This window comes from Trichoderma gamsii (genome assembly GCF_001481775.2).
Source record: "Trichoderma gamsii strain T6085 chromosome Unknown Scaffold_34.2, whole genome shotgun sequence".
NCBI classification, from domain to species: Eukaryota; Fungi; Ascomycota; class Sordariomycetes; order Hypocreales; family Hypocreaceae; genus Trichoderma; species Trichoderma gamsii.
The window spans coordinates 79,725-101,904 of record NW_020171371.1 but is presented as its reverse complement, the minus strand read 5'-3'; the positions used below and the strand labels follow the sequence as shown (position 1 = coordinate 101,904).

Below are 22,180 nucleotides of genomic sequence, written 5' to 3'. Positions count from 1 at the left end.
TCGACTTGCTTGTTCATAATGTGTTGGGGGGGACGATTAATGTGCGACATGTTGGATAAGTCTAATTACAGAGCTTTGTCAGCCTGTGTGATTGATACCCCTGACTCCTTTGTTCTCTTGCTGTTCATTAATATAGAAACAATATCTTTGTCTCTTTCTCCCTTTGTCGATGGAATATTTGCTTAATGATACCAAGACTGTGCGCTCGTCTAATACATTCCATAGAATAAAATTTGATGTTTCTTTACTATGCTGTTGTATACAAACTGTGCGCTTCTATGTCCAGCAGTGTGTGATTCGTATGTAATCTTTCCCTTTTCAGTCATACATGCCGATAATTTCACCGACAACGCTGCGATAAATGCCCTTGGGATCGAACTTTTGCCGCACAGCTTTAAAGCGAGAGAGGTACTATTATTGCCAGTCAGCTACCAAAGAGGACAAAGGAAGAGAAAGGAAGAGAAAACAAGTTTGATAGGAAACTGTGAAAGGGAGAGTTTCAATTTACACTTGGATCCAAGTTTTTGACTGCGCGCTTGAAGACATCACGGGTATTCTTTGTCCAGTGAGGCCGGCATGGGAACTCGTCAACCAATGTATTGGCCAAATTGATGTCTGAAGACAGGAAACACAAAACGATTAGCGTTGTAAGAGCTTTCTTTTCTCCTTTTATCGTGCTCTAATCTCGGATTGGAAGGTGTGATGGTGAGCTTTTGCTTACAGAATGCCTCGTTGTATCGCTTCTCATCTCCAAGACTAGGTCGAAAAGACGGGAAATCAAACATGATGGCGCCCTTGCTCCAGTCCTGCCCATCAGCAGTATCCGTCGTGACCTGCCCCAGGAAATCAAAATGCGCCTTGCCAAACTTGATGTTGATGCCGCTCCGGTACGTCGACGCCATGGGCATCCCCTTTGCCGTTTCCGCATCGAACAGGGCCCGAATCCGCTTCAGCACCTCGTTTGCCCTCGTCACGGGAAAGGCCAGTTCGAGCGTGTACCCTTTCAGCCCGTATTCCCACTCGGGTTTCTGTCCGGGATACAGGCCGCCAATCAGCACGTCGTAGTTCCAGCCGTAGACGGGCCAGTCGGTGATTTCGGCGTCGGTGACCTTGTCGTGGAAGTTTGGCTTCTCCCAGAGCCCGAAGAAGATGCCCTCGGCGGCGAGGTTGGGGATGGAGCTGTATTTGCCGCTGTTGAGGAGGACGACGGCGGCGCCGGCTTCGAGGGCGGTGACGGAGAAGGTGGATTGGAAGCCGAGCTGGCTGCTTGTGTTTGTGGGAACGATGTCGTAGGTGCGCCAGTGGAATTTGTGCTGGGAGGGCCACCACTGCATGAGAAGAGATGTGAGTGCTTCTTTTCCATCTCTCTTATATATCTAACATATTTGAAACTAAGATGGTTTAGATGAAGGTGGACTTACCCAGAAATTGGCTGTCAGATATGGCGAGATGAGCTTATAGATATCGCCGTTGAGAACATCATTCTCTTGAAGACTGCAAGACTGTTAGCTATCCAACTTTTGAACGGTGATGAGGCTGAGAGCGATGAATTATAAAAAGGACAACCAACGTCGTTTGCATGGCGTATACTTTGCTCTCTGGGAAGATTTGCATCTTGATCCGCGCAATAATCCCCAACAAACCCAAAGACGTCGACGCAGCAAGCCAATCCTCATTACTCTCATCTCTAAAAACTGTTCGAATATCTCCATTACCGTCAATGATTTCCAGCGCCAGCACGCCGCCAACCACCACGGCATCCTCCCTCAGCGACGTACGATGCGCACCCATGGCGATACTGCCCCCGAGCGTAATGTTCCAGTTCACCAAGCCCGTGCCGATATTGGCCCCCCGTTCATGCAGATACTCGGCGAGCTGGAAAAAGGTCACTCCGCCCTCAACCACGACGCTGCCGCCCTCGAGGTCAAAGTCGGAGATGCCGTTGACAAACTCAGTGCGGATGATGACGGTCTCGTTGTCGGAGCACTGCGTGTCGTACCACATGTGGCCTTTGCCGCCGGCACGCACCTGTAGGCCGCGGCGGGAGGCGTCTTTGACGAGCGAGGCCATCTCGGCGACGCTGGTTGCGTTGTGGACCTCGACGACGTTGTGGCATGATGGCGAGCCGGGGCCGTCAAAGGTGTAGAATTCGAAGGCTGATGTGGCGCCTAGGAGGCCGGCTAGGGCGGTGATGGAGTTGCGAAGCATGGCGGAAGATTCAACTCCAGTTCTTGGAAGGGGTAAAGATCTTATTGGCAAGTATCTGTTTATCACTTGGGAGCTGGTGATGCTTATATATAGGTCGACATCAGACTAGAGTGGCCGCCTTCATGTTTGCTTACTGGCCTCGCCTTGAGAGTATATTGAACCATAGAGTCGTGCTCCTTTCTTTGCTTTTGGGTCTAATGCAATGCAATGTTATGCTTCATTCCTCGTGACCTAAACTGGCAACCGCGGTCGCAATTTCTCTCTTCACTCAAGCACCAGCATCTGCACCATCGCCCAAAGGACATGTGAAAGCAGCATCAGTTTCCTCATTCAGGTATCGTGGCCGAGAAATGCTTCCCTCAAAGCCCATCGAAGGTGTGTTGTATATTGATCACTTCAACAATGGCCTGGTGATACATCAGCACGACCATAAATTGGCAGACAGGCAAGGATACCCTCTTTGGTTACGGAAGTGATCGCCAAAGCATTTACCCCGGGATGTTGTTCTTTAACCCCTGCACGCTAACTTTTTAAGTCTAAAAGTAACGTTGACGAGCATGATTTCGTGCGGGGGACGACGAATCGCATCGTCGTTTGCTGGAGGAGTTTCGGCAGTTTGGAGAGGAGACTTGGGCTAAGTAGGACTGATTCATGCAATGGAACGCTGGAGGAGAGGAGAAAGCTAGCGAGAACACGAGGCGCGGGGAATGTGATGGCATGAAAGTTTCTACTCTTTCGAAAACTTGGAAAATTCTGTAAATGCTTTCCTGGTATTGTATGGCACATGCTATTACTTTGGTGGCATCTGCCCTCGATACAGGTGGCTACATACAGGTAAGTATATAGATACTAGTAGTTGTTATAAGTCAACGCTGATACTTGCATTAATGCTTGAACATGAATCCGAGTTCGTAGTACTGTAATATACTACTATTGGCATGTAAAAACAGTATTAAGCTTAATACTCTATAGAGTGCCGATCTGAAAAGGGACACAATCCGAATGCCAAGGCCTGGTTCTTTGGTGCAATCGTCATTTCGCCATGCCAGCTTCCACATTGGGACGTTTGCTGTTACGTTTGCGCTCTGCAGGCCTAGTGCCGGAGCCCGCGGACAAGACTCTGTCATTTATATTTGAATGGTGTTTGAATTAATATTTTTAGATCTTGCTCACTATTCTGTGTTGCAAAGCATATGGGAGATGATCAGTGTTATTTCAGCCGTGTAAGAGCTAGGTATACAGCTTGGAACATGGAAGTCTTGCCAAACTGGATCCTTACGCACAGCTAGAGTATAACATGGCCGAGGCTTCCTTTCACCAGCTCTGTAGACTAACATACCCGCAGTATATCCGTGTACCTGGTCGAACAGAGTTAACTCGGGTGTTTAAATTGGGCTCAACTCAGCTATCATCCTACGTCTCGCATATATGAAGCATTCCTAATTGGTATCATTCAGCTGCCACAGCGCGTATCAGCTCATGTCGCGCATGGAGCTGTATTTATGCAGATCGGCCATGCATACAGTAGACCATTCAGCTGCTGTTCCACAATTCAGCAACTACCTACAATCATGGGGCACATCTGGCTGCAAAGTGGTGGAGCTATTGTCGTTGAAACCGAGAAGATGATAAAGAAGCCAGATTGCTATACTGCATTGGGGATATGAGATGCTGGCCGCAGCTGCAAGGTACAGGCGCTCGATGTAAATGAATTGGCGACAAGGGGCTGCGGTACCCATCATGCTGAAGACTGAGCCCAGTGCTCAGCGTATTGAGCTAGGTTGTGATACATCTGGATTCAAGGTAATTGTGCCATATAAAGCTGTGAAAAGGCCTCATAACAAGTCTTGACTCTTCGTGTTGCTATCACTCTATCACTCTGCAATTGACATTACCCCTTGTTTGCCCCATATAAAACGTTGGGCAAGTAAGGAGTATCAAATTGTCAACGTGTCAACCGGTGCAGCAACTGAGTCATGAGTTGAGTTGTCGAGACCATAGTGGGTTACTGGGGGCGTGCACGATCATGATTTCTACGGCATTTGAACTCTTGGGAATCGTAAAATAAGACGAATACGCACCAAGCACCTATATTGTCCACAAAGCAAAAGGGGTATCTTGGCTCAAGAAGACGGGCGGCGGCTGCAGCGATATTGAAGAGATAACATCTAGCTTGCTTTGATCAAGATGCGGTGAAATCTCCCGTCGGCTCATTTGCCTATTTCGTGATAGAGCACGTTATTAGTCGAGGTCGATCACTTGTCTCGGGTATTAGCCGAGCCGAGCCTGGACGAACTGCGGAGTTAGTGTCCCCTCGATGTGCCCCTCGCTATAATTGAAGAGTGAGCCAACACTTTCTTACACGAGTGCAGTTACACATACAGGTACACATACAGTATGTGTATTCTTTCAGGTGGACTGTTCGTCATCGCCACGGGGCAATTGATTATGCCGCCGCTCCGTATCTTCATCGCATCTCCCAACAGAAAATAGCGGCATCCATCTTCCGCAGCTTGAACATTTACATAATTGCCCGCGGCGTTGATATATTTAGGTACAAGCTACTACAGTACAGATATAGTACATAGGAGTGGTCATCCCTTAGCAGTATGGAGCATTTCGTATGGACGTAGCCTCCCCCCCACATGTTATAACAACTAGATGCCCAGAATCGTAAAAAATTACCAATAACGGCGATGAGTGCTGTTCGAGCCTCGGGAGCTTCCCGCCGGCCGCATAACGTAAGCATTTAAGCATTTCACTTTTGGAAGCGGATCAAATGTAATATAGCAATCTATATTACAGAGATGCTAGGTGAGCCCTACCGGTCTAAATTGCCATGTATCTACATATGGGCGTTTGTGTAGGAGGTACTAGTAGTTGTAGGCTCCCAAGACAAGAACTAAGGCATTTATATCAATCCTTCGAGTCTAAATCTAAGGTAGTGGCAACCCCGCTCCTTCTGATCTCGAAGCCGTGCTCTAGTGGTGGCTCACTAATCAAATAAACATCCCGAGAATTCGCTGAAGCCTCTTGGTATTTGCTTTGGAATAGGAATCAGCATTATAGGTGATAACAGAAATACCCGATAACGAAGCTGACGAAGCTGACGAAGCTGCTACAAGGTGGGTTCTAAAGCGGGAGCGTCTACCGAAGGACTTTACTATCAACGGCGGCATCTTTAGAGCCCCTTGCGAACTACCGAATAACCGATAGCAGGTATCGAATTCGCCCACTTGCCATACCTAGAACACAAGATACAATCTACAGAGCCGCTAATACAGATGTCAGGCACCAAGGTTTATGTAGGAACCTTTGATGTCGTATACGGAGCCATCATCAGCTGTATGCTTAATGCAGCACGTGTTTATGAATGGAATGAGTGGAGATTCAAACATAAGGTACTCTGCACTCTGCAGCTTGCTATGAGTGAGGAGTCTGTCCAGCGCTGGCGCTTGACTAAACCAAGTGGCCGCAGTGGCATGTTTTTTTCTGGGGTAGCGGCAATAGATTATGTGATTATCTTGCGCTTATCTGGAACCCCCGGACCATCTTGCATGTTCCATAGGACCGGCGAGGCCCTCTAGGCGTGGCGGGCCGCAACAGCAACAAACTTTGATGGATCACCTGCTATCGCTCTCGGTGAGACGGATGCTGAGGTTGCAGGAAGCTCATCCTTGTCCTGCCAGCGTCCCCCGGTTGCAAGGAAGCCTGGGGAAGAAGACGTCAGCCGCACTGGTTTCGGAAGCTTCCAGGCCACAATCGCACATTGACGTACGATTTTCAGCACCAGGGCAGAGAGGAACTAGGATGAGCCTGGAGACCAGCTTACCCCAGTCTAGCACTGCTATTGATAGCACGATTCCGCGACTCTTTCCACTACTATCTACCTTTGGTACGGAGTATCAAGTACCGAGACAAGCTTTCAGTATGTCAAGGCGAGGGGTGGGAACCATGAAAAGGACGACGATACGCTAATTTTGGTGCCCTTACTAGTTTACGCTGCCTATATAGCAACTTATGTGCGGAACGGCGATGCGGAACAGGAAGCATACGGAATCGAACGAAGCAAGGGACACAAAGCCACTCAAAGCGGGGTAATCGGAATCGCTGCTAGCATCTCCGTACGAAGATTCTGGGGAACAAGCACAGTGGGTGCCCCAAAAGCACAGTTTCGAAGTCGAAGCTAGCCGCCCGCCATACTACATTAAACTGCTTACAATGGCTATCCCACGATGAGAAAAGAGAGGAGCCATGCGGAAGTTCCCGTGCGGCACATGCTGTCAAGCTGATTGCAGTGAAAATGCCTGGATTGGGTACCTTGTGTGACGAATAGTGACGGACTGACTCGCTCCCAATATTCTGAAGTGAAGTGAGTGACGCTCTGGGTATTACTGACGATAGTTTTTGCGAATGCATCTCGAGGTTGTGATGATGATGTATGAGTATGAAAGAGGAAGTATGTGTCTACAGTATGTGTGGACGGGATATGCCGGGAACATTCTCAAACCGGGACAAACGTATCCTCAGCAAATCGCCCTGGCTAGCACAATGGGTGCATCCACGAGGCCACGAGGACACACTTGGCATTGAATGTGTACTTCCAGTAGGAACAGATTGATGATGCCAGCCAACTCGGTGCAAGGGATTGACTTGGATTACACGTACAGTGGCTAGGCTAATCCTTATGCCGGTGCTAGATAGATGCGATTTACATACCCTCGCACCCGCTGAGCCGGGGCATGGGGGCCCATTATCAAGTCAATGCGCTGAAGAAACAAGGCGATCACTCGCTCTTTACAGCAGCCAGCATGGTGGTGTGAACTAACAGCGCTTCTCTGTACAGTATGCACTTGGACTACTACCCTCAAAGGTAAAAGGAAAAATGGAGCTGGCAAAACTTGTTGACAAAGCGGGCAGAGAACTGGTGCAAGATTGCGAGTGCGGAGAAGGCAAGGAAATAGACACCTCATAGGGCTGCCCCGATAGAGGAAATACCATGTATAATGATGCACGAACTTGCTCAGAACAAGCACACGGCAGCAAGATACAGGAGCAATTTTCCAGCAAGAATGGACACCCGCAGGACACCTGCATGGTTCCTCGTCTGATCGCCCTTATACGGAGAATACACGGAGCACTATACTGTACACGCATTTGCTTGGCCAAGGCGTGCCTCAGGAATGCCACCATTCGTTAGCCACCATTCGTTAGCCACCGACTGCTGCGGGGAAGCTGCTCAACAACCCCAGAGCCGCTCTGCTTCGGGCTCGGTGGTGCGCCTGGAGCCCTTTCTGGGGCATTTCCCGTCGAGAATAAGGGAGCGACTACTCCCACCGCCGCCTAGCACCGCTCGGTTCGCCTCCAGCCACCCCTCTACAAAACAAGCGCCGCGTTGGAGGAGCAAAGAAGGCATGGGACGGCGAACGTTGTGGGGAACAAGGAGCAGCACTGATTCGGAGCCAAGGAGCTTGGAAGCGTGGCCTAGGAGATGCGCTGCCGGCCTTGCGCACAAATCGCCTCCCCTGATGAACTCGAGCTTGGCCCCATCCCGGCAGCCCGGGGGTCCGCAGCGGATCTCCTGCAACAAGATGGACGGCTCTAGGCTTGAAGCAGCACAACGCACTAGTCAGTGTGTCTGTACGAGAGCAGGTTAGGTACTGTATGGACGTGCGCTGCACACATGCAGTTGCAAAGTACCGCTCGCTGGCGCTGTGGCTCGGATATCGTCGCTACAGAGGCATGGCACACGGCATCAAGGTTGGCGGAGAGCCGAGAGAAGAGGCGGCGGCGTCGCGGCCGGGCTGGGCACTACACATGAACCCTGTACTGCACTGCATGAATGTAGCTGCGGCCACCCGATCAGGTAGCGGTACACGCCGTTCTGGCATGCTTTCGGGGCCCCAAAGTACCGCTGCCTTGCTGTGGGCGCTGAGGACGAGGGGATGGGGGTCTTCAGGACTTGCGCACCCTTGTAGCCGCTTGTGAGGGCCGCATCCATGCGGTCTCCATACTTTTGTATGCGCAATGGAGATATGGATGGGGTACGGAGCATCACTGCCCGTCTAGAGCTCGTTGAAGCATTCGCCCCCGCTCTGCGTCCGAGATGGAGGCAAATACGGATCCAGAGAAGGGCTCCTTAATAATGGGAACCTTGGAAGAGAAAACACCCGCCGCGGTGTTGCAAATAAAAGGGTCTGGTTGTCCCGACTCGGTTCCTTCCTCTTTCTCCATCTCCTGCATACAGTATCGAGCTGGTGTATCCTTTCGTCATTCATAAATACCCCTCTTGCCCCTCACATTTGGCTTTGATCTTTCTTTTCTTCCCTCTTCCTTATCCATATACCACAACCTATCCATCACAATGGCTTTGACAGTTGAGCTCGACGCCCCCACCTACGGGAAGTACACCCAGCCAATTGGCCTGTAAGTTCTATCGCCACCATCGCGCCTCTGCCTACCTACCTTACCTAGGTATCTACGCTACTTGCTGCGTATTCACTACTACCTACCTACTGCCATTGGTCTGTTCACAGCAGCTAACATTGTCGCCTCCAAGGTTCATCAACGGCGAGTTCGTCGAGGGTGTTGACAAGAAGAAGTTCGAGGTCATCAACCCCGCCACGGAGGAGGTCATCACCTCTGTCTGCGAAGCCACCGAGAAGGACGTCGACGTTGCTGTTGCCGCTGCTCGCAAGGCTTTCAACACAACATGGAGGAAGACTGCCACCGTCGACCGTGGTCGCATGCTGTTGAAGCTTGCCGACTTGATTGACCGAGATGCCAAGAAGCTCGCCGCCGTTGAGAGTTACAACAACGGCAAGCCCATTGCCCTGGCCACAGGAGAACTCCAGCTTGTCAGCGCATGCATCCGCTACTACGGTGGTTATGCAGACAAGATTCACGGCAAGACTGTTGACATCGACAGCGACTACATGGTCTACACCAAGCAGGAGCCTGTAAGTGAACAGCCCTATACACAGCCAACGCTTGGGATCCAAATAGCTAATTGATGTCTTCTTGATTTTGTATAGCTCGGTGTTTGCGCTCAGATCATTCCCTGGAACTTCCCCCTGCTCATGCTTGCATGGAAGATTGGTCCCTCATTGGCCACTGGTAACGCTGTCGTCCTGAAGTCCTCTGAGCAGACACCTCTTACTGCCCTTCTCGTTGCTGAGCTCATCAACGAGGCTGGCTTCCCCCCCGGAGTTTACAACATTATCAGCGGATTCGGCAAGACCGCTGGTGCTGCCATGGCTTCCCACATGGACATCGACAAGGTCGCTTTCACCGGCTCAACCCTTACTGGCCGTGCCATTATGAAGGCTGCTGCCGCTTCCAACCTGAAGAAGGTCACCCTTGAGCTTGGCGGAAAGTCTCCCAACATTGTCTTCGACGATGCCGATATTGACCAGGCCGTTTCATGGGTCAACTATGGCATGTTCTACAACCAGTCCCAGACCTGCTCTGCTGGTACCCGTATCTACGTCCAGGAGGGCATCTACGACAAGTTCATTGCCGCCTTCAAGAAGCGCGTTTTGGAGAACAAGGTCGGCGACCCAGCCCACCCCGAGTCCTTCCAGGGACCTCAGATCAGCCAGGTCCAGTTCGACCGCATCATGGGTTACATCGACGCTGGCAAGTCCGAGGGTGCCAAGCTTGAGATTGGTGGAGAGCGACACGGCGACAAGGGTTACTTCATCAAGCCCACCATCTTCAGCGATGTCGGCCACGACATGAAGATTATGCGCGAGGAGATCTTCGGACCCGTCGCTGCCGTTGCCAAGTTCAAGGACGAGGAGGATGTCCTCCGCATGAGCAACGACTCTACCTACGGCCTGGCCTCTGCCATCCACACCAAGGATCTCGACCGCGCCATTCGCGTCAGCAACGAGCTCCACGCCGGTACCGTTTGGGTCAACAACTACAACTTCCTCCACGCCCAGATTCCCTTTGGCGGCTACAAGCAGTCTGGTATTGGCCGCGAGCTGGGTGAGGAGGCTCTCAACGCCTACCTCCAGAACAAGTCTGTCACCATCCGCATTGGAGGTGGCAAGTCACCAATCAACTAAAAAAAATAAACTGTAAAACTAAAGAAAAAAAGGAACGAGATGTAACGAATAGGATGAGATTGCTGGGTAGCTTATCTCTTTTTTTCCATTTGCTTGTATGTTAATAGTCTGATGGTAGCTAGCCATGAATGAAACTGCATGACTCTTAATTTTGGATTATTGTCTTTTGTGTCTTTACTCTTTGAAAAAAAGTTGTGATGTAATTATTGTTGTAGATGTGCCATCCGCTGTTGCTGGCTTGTTTGATGGAGTGTAGTTGATATTTAGCCGTCGGGTTTTATAGCCCTTCTCGAGTGCTCTTCAAAGGGTGGTCTATAGCTTGTAACGTGGGATTTGAGACGTCGAGTACAAGGACAAAATGCTTATTCCTGCATTGAACTTTTAAAGAAGAGAAAGAGGGAAAAAAAGACATGTTCCGTCGCTCTTTCATGTAGCCGCGCCAAGGTATGTGTAGATGGTGACCTATTTTCCTCCAACTCTGCCATTGGATGCCACATCTGTTGGAGCCTTGACAGAAAAGACACGACTGTAAGAAGTCGCTCTCAATTTGGACAGATTGAAGCATGTTGAATGACGCTTGAATAACGCATCAGATAAGTTTGTCATCAGCCTCAATCAATCTCTTTGAAGATATTCGAGTCCCGAGCCTTGAAACCTCCTCTCTTTCTATGCCATTTCAAGTATCCTGGCAGAGCAGTATCCTTGAAATATCAACGCGTGAGCTTCCGCCATCGAATTGACATACCCAGGTGTTAAACAAGGCTGCCAAACATCAGATCCCCCTCCTTTGCTGCCTATGATATTTTTTTTGTGAGAAGTGACAGCAAGAAAGAGACAGGAAATGTGGACATAACATGGACATAATTTATGCATCCCCTGCGCAGTGAACTTTGGTGATCACCGTCCACTGTAACCATTGCCATTCCATTTTCCTGCACATGTACATGTTACCTGAAGGCCTCCCGCATTGGCGCTGCAGGGCGCGTAGTGAGACATGCACAGGCCGCCCAATCGGGCAGCGCCACCACGGTGATATGACACAAACCGCAGAAAGAGGGAGGGGAAAAATCACCTTTTCTTTTTCTGCCGCTGCTTTTCTGTGAATCTCGCCATTGTCACTCTGTCTTTGTCATTTTGCTTCGTACCTATATTTTGCTGCTGTTCCTGGTTGAATAATTGGAACTGTTTTGTTCGTCTCGCTTACACTGAGAAGCTCTCACGACTGCCTTGCTGCATGTACTACCAGTGAACTGTATAGCATCAGGCCTTCATAAACAAAGAAACGAAGCAACCATGGCGCTTGGATTGGGGCTTGTGTTCCTGCTGGTATGAAACATCTGCGTTCTCTTCTCTTCTCTTCTCTTCTCTTCTCTTCCAGTCGCTAATATGAATGCCAAAACAGGTCCACGCCGTGCTATTCGGCGTCGCAGTGTACGTTATACATCAAACCAGCCCAATGATGCCCTGCTAACAACGTCCACGATACCATCAAAACAGAGTCCTCTATTTCCACAGCACTCATCTATCCCTCCCCATCAGCTCCGCCGTAACCATCCTCACGGCCCTACTCCCCATCATCTCCTTTCTCAACTCCTTCATCCACCCCAGCCTCCTCCACTCCGCCCGCACCTCATCAAACCCGTTCCTTCGCCTCAGCCCAACCGTCCTGCAGACTCTCCAAGGCCTTCTCACCACCGTCCTCGCAACGCTGCTCTTTGAAAGAGTGGTGCCCTCGGATACGGTGGAATGCCTGATGAACAATCAATGGCTGGGCTTGTGGCGCGACCGAAATGGGGAGGCGATTCGCTTGATTCAGGATACGCTCAACTGCTGCGGTTTAAACAGTCTCAAGGATAGAGCCTATCCGATTTCCGATCCAAAGACTTGCGCTGCCATATTTGGCCGCGATCAGGCCTGCAGAGGACCTTGGAGATCAGCTCTTAGAGGCAGTGCAGGAGCAGACTTTGGGATTGTCATTGCAGTAGGAGTATTGCAGGTGAGCTGTCTCTTACCGCCTTTCTCTTACTATATCCATATACAATACTCACGATCCAAAACAGGCCCTGGGCTTGCTCATGACTAGAGAAGGCACAAACTGGTGGACTGCATGGCGTTCCGTCAGCTGGCACCGACAGCAGCAAGTCAGCCACCGGGAGAGCCGTCCACTGCTGGCAGGCATTCCAGACGCAGACGCAGATGTAGACGAGGTCGTCGAGCAACAAGAGGAGTCTGCCCGTCCGCGAGGATATCAGAGCCTAACTCACAACACTGATGAGGAAAACAGGCCCAGAGTTGAGCCGTCTGCCATTCGTAATCGTCAAGAGGTAAATGTCTGGGAATCCGACAACTAACCCGGATTATTATTTTACTCCTTTACGATTGGAACTACTACCACTACACAAAATATACACAGAATGTGGTATAGCGTTACCAGCCAGGAGCGAAATTTGTTGAAAGCTTGGGTTTCCTTTCCATGATATTAGTATTGTCTTTGTCTATCTGGTCTCCGAAATGCATCTCTATCTCTTCCGCGACTCGAGCGCCTCCTTGCCTAGCTTCTCCAGCGCACTCTCATACTCTTCTATTCTATCGTCGTTCATCTCCTCTATCATTACTCGGTCCACCTTCTGCGCTCTCTTCACGCCGGCGCCTTTACCAATCTTGCCCCAGAACCAACCGCTCTCTCCGTCTCCCACAAGCGTCCAGGCACATCCAGATCTGCCTGCTCGAGCAGTTCGGCCTACACGATGAACATAGCCGGCCACGCTGGGGGGAAGGTCGTAGTTGACGACATGTGGCAGCTTGGGGATATCAATACCACGTGCGACAAGATCGGATGCGATGATGAGGCGCAGCGGCGAAGAAGGGGTAGTGAATGCTCGCAGGGTCTTGCGGCGGATGCTGGTGGGTGTGGTGGATGTGAGGGTGCTGATTTGTGTGGCGAGGGACTTGTCGAGGATGGTGAGCAGTCGTGATAATCGCAGCGCGGCTTCGTTGGATTTTGTAAATATGAGAGCTCTGGGTATTTGCGAGTTGGGTAGCGAAGGATGTGGCTTCTTTTCTTTTGTACTTGAATTTGCGTCTGAGTCTGAATCCGAATCTGAGCTAGTGTCAGAATCTGAAGTAGTGTCCGAATCGTCGGAGTCTGAATCAGAGTCGGAACTAGAGCTTGAACCGTCAGAGCTCGTCTCTGAAGCCGAGCCTGATTGTTTCTCTGTAGCAGCCTTGTCTAACTTGGTCGCATCATTGTCAATAGCCATATGTCGGCTCCGTAGAAGATCGAGGAGATACAACGGCTTGAGATTCGCATCATGCACTCTCACGGCGTACTCTCTCAGCAATTCCGGCAAAGAGTGCTCTGCAACTTGTACGTCACTGCCGCTTTCCAGGACAATCAGCTTCGGCCTCTTCAACGCGAGCTGATTCAGCAGACTCAAATCCCTAGTCAAAGTGGCACTGAGAAGAATCTTGCGGACGCCCGAGTAAGGCATGTCGGGAAAATCTCTGGCGCCGTAGTGGCTGACCTTGAATTTCTCCAGAACAACGTCGAGCCAACCCTGGAAGCTTTGTGCGAGAAGCTTATCGGCCTCGTCAACGACGAGCCAGCGGATATAGGAGAGCGTGAAACCCGGTGTTTGGTCAATGTGCTCGACGAGGCGGCCGGGCGTGCAGATGAGGATGTCGACCTTGGAATGGAAATCAATGACTTGACCTTGCCAAGGGCCGATGCGAGGGTTGGTGCGCCGTGTGTCAGAGCTGGTGAGAAGCTCGTCTAGGTCCTCTTCGCTGGCACTTTTTGATGACGATGCCTCTTCTTCGAGCTGCTTATAGGCCTCTGGGTCGTATCGCGTCTCCTTGGTCACGAGAATATCTTGTTCCGAAGCCAAGGACTGGTTGCCAATCGCGATGCCAATGCGTACTCTTTTCCTGTCCTCTCCCTCGTATGCCTTTGCGCAGAGCTCGAATACTTCCTGTGCCTGCTTGACGAGTTCACGAGTGGGCAGGACAACAAGGCAGCGCAGTCTTGTGACGACACTGTTACTCAGATCTCTTACAATGGGCAAAGCATAGGCCAGAGTTTTTCCAGAACCAGTCGCCGCTGAAACGAGGAGATCGCCCGGTTGTTGTTTATTTGTCGGGAGCAATAACGGCAGGGCCGCTGTCTGGACGGCAAAAGCCTCTGTATAGCCTTTCTGTTCCAGAAACCGAGCTGCTTTGGGAAGGACCCCGAGATCCGCGAAAGGTGTTCGCGCGTCTTGCGAGACGCGGATTGGCGCTGCAAGCCACGGCGGGAGTGTCTCGTACGTTGGTTTGGCTGTGCTTGGTGCGGCGGGTTCGGGCTGTGGGAGAGGCTCTAAGCCGTGGAGCTCGGCAGGCTCTTCCGGCTCTTCTACGATGCCTTGCTCTTTGATCATATCTGAGTACTTGAGAGATTTGGCCTTTCGCTCAAAAACGGCTTTGTGTCGCTTATCCTCCTCCTCTTCTTGAGCCTCTTCCGTATCAGCGTCTTGTGATTTCTTCTTCTTCTCTCTTTTGGGCGGCTTCTTCTGCTTCTCAGCGGGCTCAGAGGATTCCGGGTCGCTTTCGGCTTCAAGGCCCTCATCTACCATATCGGCGTCTTCGTCATAGGCGCTATTGTCTTCGCCGTCGACATCGGCTTCTTGTTGGTGAGATGTTGATTCATTGGAGGTGGGCTCGTCGTCTTCATCGTCTGATGCACCTCTTTTCTTGTTGTCCTTCTTCTTCTTCTTCTCTTCTTTCTTCAACTGCTTCACTCTCTGTCCCTTGGAGGTGCTTTCGATATCTTCTGAGTCACTGTTTTGTTTCTCTTTCTTTGGTTTCTTTGACTTTTTATTTTCGGATACGGGCAGTTGCTCCTCTTCGTCTCGTTTTCTCTTCGGCGTTGTAGAATTCGACTCATCATCAAACCGCTGAATTATCGGCAACGCATCTTGCTGTGTAGTTTTGGCGCCCGGAATATAGCGAGAGTAGGAAAGTCCGTCCGGATTTGTAGTCGTGGCAGCTGATGGTGCAGGCGACTGTTTCGTAGCCGAAGAACCCTCGTTATTGCGCAGAGGTTTCTGGCCTCCAGACGGAGGGATGTATCTTGCATACATTCTATTTATTGAAAGAAAATAAATGAAAATAGAACAAAAGACGATGTCGAAAACAATTGGCCTCAAAATTCAAGAGAAAACCAATGCGCTATGCCAACAGCGTCGCAGTCACTTTTCAAGCCAATACAATGCGATGCGGATAGTAGCCCGCGATAGCTCGTCCAAAAATTTGGCGACAGAGCTGTTATCGGCATTTTGCCGCCCTTCACCGCCGCGCTTATCGGAGAGCTTAGCGTCATCACTGGAGACGTCGCCCAATTTGGGGAGTGAGCCTATAACAAGACGCCACTACTGCTAACGTACTGCTATTTACATCCCGCAAGGGGTCGCTAACTGTCGCGCTTCAAAAGAGTCTTGAACAGCATTAGATGCGCTGGGAGTAGACACAGAGAGATGAGTTGAGATGATATGAGGCGGAGCCAATAGGCAACGAAGGCAGTGATCAGCAGGCGAAAATGAGATGGCCATGAAGAAGAGGCTTACCAACTTAACTCATCGTCAGGCTCAGCATCAGTCTCAGTATCACCATCGCGAAGATCCATGATAAGGACATCAATGCCACAAGCAGAAAATCGAAGCTGTTAATTCCCACCACGCCTTCAAAATGGGGCGCAAAACATACAACATCGCCATGGTCAGCGACTTCTTCTTCCCCCAGCCCGGCGGCGTCGAATCGCACATCTACCAGCTCTCCAGCAAGCTCATCGACCGAGGCCACAAAGTCATCATCATCACCCACAACTACGACGACCGCAAAGGCGTTCGCTACCTCAACAACGGCCTCAAAGTCTACCACGTGCCCTTCCTCGTCATCTACCGGGCGGCGACCTTTCCCACCGTCTTCTCCTTCTTCCCCATACTGCGGAATATCTGCATCCGCGAGCAGATCGAAATCGTCCATGGCCATGGCAGTCTCAGCTCTCTTTGCCACGAAGCTATCCTGCATGCGCGGACGATGGGGCTGAGGACTGTCTTTACCGATCATTCGCTGTTTGGCTTTGCGGATGCTGCGAGCATTTTGACGAACAAGCTGCTCAAGTTTATTCTGAGCGATGTCGATCACAGCATATGTGTGAGCCATACATGGTGAGTGAGATGCTGCAGTAAACTTTTCTTACAGTTCATTTCTAATCCATTTTGTAGCAAGGAAAACACGGTGCTTCGCGCCTCACTAGATCCTCTCATGGTATCAGTCATACCCAACGCCGTCGTCGGTGAAAACTTCCGCCCTCGCGACTATCCGACACAATCCGAGAAAGGAGAAGGCTTCAGGGCCGAGTCGTCTCCCCGTCTCCTCGGCCCCCACGATGTCATCACCATTGTCGTTATCTCGCGCCTCTTCTACAACAAGGGCACCGATCTCCTCACGGCCGCCATCCCGCGCATCCTGGAGAATCACCCCAACACCCGCTTCATCATCGCCGGCTCCGGCCCCAAGGCTATTGACCTGGAGCAGATGATCGAGACCAATGTACTACAAGACCGCGTCGAGATGCTCGGCTCCATCCGCCACGAGGACGTCCGCGACGTCATGACCCGCGGCCACATCTACCTCCACCCTTCCCTCACAGAGGCCTTTGGCACCGTTATAGTCGAAGCGGCCTCGTGCGGCCTCTACGTCGTGTGCACCCAGGTCGGCGGCATCCCCGAGGTCCTCCCCTCGCACATGACCACTTTCGCAAAGCCCGAAGAAGACGACATCGTCGCCGCCACGGGCAAAGCCATCACCGCCATGCGCGCTGGCAAGATCCGCACCGACAAGTTCCACGACGAAGTCAAAAAGATGTACTCGTGGTCCAACGTCGCCATGCGCACCGAGCGCGTCTACGACGGCATCTGCGGCACCATCAGCGAAGAGGAGTTCTACGGCTTCGACACCACCGGCTACACCGGGAGCCGCATCCGCGACTTTGCGCTGATTGACCGCCTGAAGCGCTACTACGGCTGCGGCATCTGGGCTGGCAAGCTCTTCTGCCTGTGCGTCGTCGTGGATTACTTGTTCTTCCTGTTGCTCGAGTGGTGGTTCCCGAGGGAGAATATCGACATCTGTAGAGACTGGCCGCGGAAATCGCCTGCAGAGGACACGGCAGAGGATTCGATGAAGGCTGCGCCGAATCAGCGTTCAACTTCGTCGATAAGAGTCGCAAAATTGGATCGGTGATGATGGAAAGCATTCTATGATATAGACCGAGGAACCTAGATGCAGAGAATGGCGATGACAGGTTGGAAGTGTTTTGAAATTAGATCCTTGGGGATACTCGAAGCTGTGTAATAGTACCTTAGGTAGTTATAGCAGCTCCCCTATACCAGTGTAACGTTCTCATCACAATTAAGTAGAGGAATGACATGCAAGCTTTCATCTTCAGAGTAAAGCTAATTAAGCTGGGTAATAAGTTATTCCGACAAGTGTTAATTCTAACAAAAAACAGCGCTATACACAACTCATTAAGCATTCCATAAAAGAAGCAACAAGCTGAAAAAAAGTCGTCGCTAACCGCCCAAACTCCCTTTCCCTCCCTCGCCCATCCTACCAATAGAAAGCCCTTATTTCGATAGTTTCGAGCTCCGTGCCTTTTGAGCCCGCGATCTCGTCCCACGAGATGTCCCACGAGGTGTCGTCTCGCCACGCATTTTCATACGCACAGGCTGTATCTAACTCCTGGTGCTGATGCGCCGCCTCTTGGCCGTCCCCGAAGCCGAGGCCGAATCTCCATCGCCGGCAAGTTCATCCTCCTCCTCGGCAGTGTCTTCCGCCGGGGTGGCTACGCTGCCTTGCCGAGTCGTAGATATCGGCGGAATGCCTCGATCCTTCTCCGCCGCTCGCAGGTCCCCGAGCAGCTTTTCGACCTCTAGGAACATGCTCTGCGTGTTCTTGACAACCCCATTCTCGTCGAGGCGGTACCCAACGATTTCTTCCTCGTCGCTCTGAGACCTTCTCATGAATGCTGGCCCGGGGCCGCGATCCGGATCTGGGTTGTACATGATCGCGTTACAGAACATGTGCACCAGCTCGCGCTCAAGATGAGCGCTATTGATGATTCCCCTGGGAGGGACGAGGTCGTCAGAGATGGGGAGCCAGACACTTGCCGTACCAGGATCACCGCCGGGCAGACTAGCCGCTGCTTGCAGTGCTGCCTTATTCCCTGCTTTAATCGCAGAACGAATAGACGTAATGTCTTGCGGTTGCAGTACAATCTGTCGGTAATTCGGCGCGTCTTTCTCTCGCAGAGCCGTCGCAAACATGTTTGCATCGCGATGGCTTGATATCTGATCGAGCGCGGACGAGGAGACCTTTGTGAATCCTCTAGTCCATAGAACGTGCGTTGGAGGGCCTTGAAAGTCAGTAGGGGTATCTTGCCGCTTCCGCTTGGATGCACGGGCCATACTACTTGGTGTGCCTAAGAGGCCACGTCCTGGCATGCTTTCATCGGCAGTGGTATCGCCGGTTTCTTCACGAAGACGCGGCGTGGCAGCAGCTTCCTTCTTCACTTTAGTCACGGAATGATCTAGGGAGAGCTCATCTGTTTGAGACACCACGGACTGGCTTCTCCTCGTGCCCGTAGCAGAGGGGGTTGCGCTCGCACCGCGGCCTTTCTGCATCGATCGCGGAGGTCGCCCGCGGGGCGCCTTCGCAGGGGGCGTTGCTTCGACTTTCGGACTCGGTTTCGGTACAGCCAACTTCGGAACTGCCTTGGCCGAGTCCTTCCCGACTGCAGGTCTTGGGATGGGAGGGCTAACAGGCTCATACGCCGGGCTCTCTGGCTCCGATGTTATAGGACCGGGTGTAGACGGCGTCGACTGAGAGGCCCATTTCGTTCCGAAACCTCGTTTAAGGGATACAGGACTAGACGGTGCTGGAGTCCGTGGCACGGAAGACGCCGGACTAGGACGCCTCACAGGCGGCGTAGCAGCAACCTGCCGAATCACATGTTCTGGGATAGGGCGCGGCGCTTGGGCGGCATTCGTCGAGTTAAATGTCTTATCTTTAGGCGCAGGAGAAGCAGGAGGCGCGGCTCGAGCCCCCTGCTGTGCTGCAGAAGCGCCCGGCTGCCATCGTGGCGTCGCAATTGCTCCAGGAGCTGCCTTGTTGGGGATGGGAGATCCACCAGCAGAAACTGAAGGTGTGCCTTTGGGAGTAGTTGCGGAAGCAAGTGGCCGCTGATTCTGACCCCTCGACTGGAATTTCTGGGCGAGTAAAGACGTTTGGGCTGGCAGTGTTCTCTGAATATGTTGAGTTTGAGGAGTTGCCTGTTGACCCTGTTGTGCCTGTTGCTGCTGAAGATGAGCTTGGGGCTGTTGCTGAGGTTGGATAGGACGCCCTGGAGTAGCTGAGGGCGTCGTTGATGGCGGGCGAACTTGCGTTACTGCGCCTGGCCCAACTGGACGAGGAGGCCCAGGCTGTAGAGGAGCAACCAGCTGTCCTACAGACTGAGGGTGGACAAGGACAGGCTTTGCTGGGCTTGGACGAACCTGCTGTTGTTGTGGTGTGGGTGCAGCTTGTCCGTATGGGGGTTGCGGAGGATATTGAGTATGTGGCTGTTGAGTTTGCTGAGGAGTTGGATGTTGTGGATGTGGTACTGGCTGTCGTTGCCACTGCTGTGGCTGCGGCTGCTGCTGCGGCGGTGGTGGTGTCGGCGATATTTGTTGCTGCTGTGGTTGTTGTGTCTGAGGAGGCTTTGGAAGAGCACCATTATTCGTGGAAGGGGGAATTGGTGGTGAGAATTGCTCAGCCGATGGAGCCTGCACTGTCTGCGGAGGTTGATAAGGCTTCTCCCACTTGAGCGAACCAGGAGCTGCTGTTCCTGGAGCGGTCTGTGGCTGCGGGGGTTGCGGCTGCGGAACAGCAGTCTCTGGACGAGGAGAAATGATTTGCTTTGGCGGCTGCTGTGCAGGCGGTTGCAGTACCTGCGCGGTTGACTGCGTGGGAGCCCCAGGAGGCGCTTGAAGCACAGAAGAAGCTCCATTTGGCGGTTTCGGCAAGGCAGACGTTCGAGGGGGCGGCGTACCAGGCACCAACTGACTGGGTGGCGCGACCTTTGGTGCTGCAATGCCGGACATGGGAGGCTTCGGCGGCGGGACATGTGTGTTCGGGGTTGGCCCCTTTCTGATGCCCGCTGGGGTTGCTGGTGCTTGTCCTGGAGAAGGGCTCACGCCGTTTGGAGGCGGCACTGGTGGTTGCACACCCGCTGCCACAGGCGTCGTCGTCGTCGATGCTGTCCCTGCCGTCGTCCTTGGGTCTCGCGGAGCCAGTGTTGGCGTCAAATTCTGGCTGGCCGCCACTTTAGCAAGCCGTTCCTTTTCGTTTCGTTCCAACACCTGGATATCCCTCTGTAGCATCGCAAACCGGCGTTCATCCTCGCGAATCAGCCCCACCGTATGATCTCGATATCGTGCGTATAATCGATCGACCAGAATCGGAATCTTGTCGACATTTTCGTACACCTCCTTCAGTGTCGGTAACGGCGGGCTCGACAGTTTCCTCTTGCGTGAACCATCGCTACCACCACCTCCCGCTGCTGCTCCATCCCCATCGGCACGCTCCGCTTCGCCGTTGATCTCATCTCGCAACAGCTGCAGGAACAGCTGCTGCAGAGCCTCCGGGCTCAGACGCGCAGCATCGTACGTGTCGCCGCTCTTGATGAGAGCATTTCCCTTCAGAAGCTCAGAGATGCGCGCAAACGCCCCGCCGTCGACCCCGTGGGATAGCAGCGACTGGAACAGGAACAGCGACTCGAGAGGCGTGTAGGCGGCCGGTTGATTCATGCCCCAAGGTCCGCCTCGCCTGCTATCGAGGAGGCCCTCACGCTCCTTCGCAACAGGATAAATGGGCGCCACGATCTATAATCACCCATGAAGATGGAAAAAACAAGTTAGGAACACATATTCATCTACGTCATTACAAGGGAAATGATAATGATCCGAAGACCCAAAACGTACAGGCAGCCTTGGATCCAGATATCGGTCCTTTCAGACAATGGCTTCAGCGTCTCTTCTCATCTGACCAGAAGTAGCTCCTCGACACGGCTGGCTTCTTTTTCCTGTTCCCAATTGCGCTACGATCTGCCTTCTTCTCACACGACCGCGACTTGTTTTTTTATTTTCCCTGTTCGCGACCGAGTTTGTTCCGATGTCACGTGATAGGTAGAGATTCTTCGACGAGGCTGCGGGCGGAAGGTTGCGTTTGAGAAATTTTGGAGATGGAAAGGAAGCAAGTTTCGATAGGCAGAGAAGCGCTGGGGACGGAATTTCGATTTCAGCCACATCACGTGATCGTGGACGGGCATGTCACGATGGCATCAGCCGCTTTTAACCACATGAATAGTATCGCAAGCTACGACATTATTGTTTCCGTTCTTTGCGATAGTTGATTCTTTCTTTTCGGAAAAATCATGCCAACAAACATGCGCATGCTAAATGCTTCAATTAAGTCCTTTGTTACGCGCGCATCTCTTTGAGAAAGTTGATACAAATAAAAAAAGCATTTTCATGCCACCACCGCCATGGCGAACCAGCCCGTATAAGACAGAAAAATGCATCTGATTTACCAACCAAGAAACTCCAATTGCCTCTCCCCATGGTATCATATCAGCGCTATAAAAGCAGAACCCCCATATCTGAAGCACAATCCACCTCTTTCCTCCAGCCCTTTATCTTAAGGTACCCGCGATAATACATGAAAATCCTAAACGCCGTTTGTGGACTTGTTCCGTCCATGTAGTGATTGGCCATCTCTCGATAATAAATAGAATGATGGTGTTCTCTTAGCACAAATGAAAATAAATA

At 51.8% G+C, this 22,180-nt stretch overlaps 6 protein-coding genes across 6 annotated transcripts; 3 read left to right on the top strand and 3 right to left on the bottom strand.

Annotated features, from left to right (window-relative positions):
- Positions 1-318: 318 nt before the first annotated feature.
- TGAM01_v208284 (FAD/FMN-containing dehydrogenase) lies at positions 319-2,208 on the bottom strand (the record flags this gene model as incomplete). The annotated part of the gene is made up of 5 exons (XM_018807959.1): positions 319-411; positions 509-615; positions 722-1,328; positions 1,422-1,494; positions 1,571-2,208. The coding sequence occupies 5 exons, from the start codon at positions 2,206-2,208 to the stop codon at positions 319-321; spliced, it is 1,518 nt and encodes a 505-aa protein (XP_018658864.1).
- Positions 2,209-8,572: 6,364 nt separating this feature from the next.
- On the top strand, positions 8,573-10,280 carry TGAM01_v208283 (aldehyde dehydrogenase; the record flags this gene model as incomplete). The annotated part of the gene is made up of 3 exons (XM_018807960.1): positions 8,573-8,634; positions 8,768-9,167; positions 9,243-10,280. 3 exons carry the CDS (start codon positions 8,573-8,575, stop codon positions 10,278-10,280), a joined length of 1,500 nt encoding a protein of 499 aa, XP_018658865.1.
- Positions 10,281-11,573: 1,293 nt separating this feature from the next.
- Positions 11,574-12,631, top strand: TGAM01_v208281 (tetraspanin; the record flags this gene model as incomplete). The annotated part of the gene is made up of 4 exons (XM_018807961.1): positions 11,574-11,606; positions 11,683-11,711; positions 11,778-12,276; positions 12,341-12,631. The coding sequence occupies 4 exons, from the start codon at positions 11,574-11,576 to the stop codon at positions 12,629-12,631; spliced, it is 852 nt and encodes a 283-aa protein (XP_018658866.1).
- Positions 12,632-12,799: 168 nt separating this feature from the next.
- Positions 12,800-15,397, bottom strand: TGAM01_v208282 (hypothetical protein; the record flags this gene model as incomplete). The annotated part of the gene is made up of 1 exon (XM_018807962.1): positions 12,800-15,397. One exon carries the CDS (start codon positions 15,395-15,397, stop codon positions 12,800-12,802), a length of 2,598 nt encoding a protein of 865 aa, XP_018658867.1.
- A 604-nt stretch (positions 15,398-16,001) lies between these two features.
- Positions 16,002-17,558, top strand: TGAM01_v208280 (phosphatidylinositol N-acetylglucosaminyltransferase GPI3 subunit; the record flags this gene model as incomplete). The annotated part of the gene is made up of 2 exons (XM_018807963.1): positions 16,002-16,483; positions 16,541-17,558. 2 exons carry the CDS (start codon positions 16,002-16,004, stop codon positions 17,556-17,558), a joined length of 1,500 nt encoding a protein of 499 aa, XP_018658868.1.
- Positions 17,559-18,049: 491 nt separating this feature from the next.
- On the bottom strand, positions 18,050-21,160 carry TGAM01_v208279 (hypothetical protein; the record flags this gene model as incomplete). The annotated part of the gene is made up of 1 exon (XM_018807964.1): positions 18,050-21,160. The coding sequence occupies one exon, from the start codon at positions 21,158-21,160 to the stop codon at positions 18,050-18,052; it is 3,111 nt and encodes a 1,036-aa protein (XP_018658869.1).
- Positions 21,161-22,180: the final 1,020 nt, after the last annotated feature.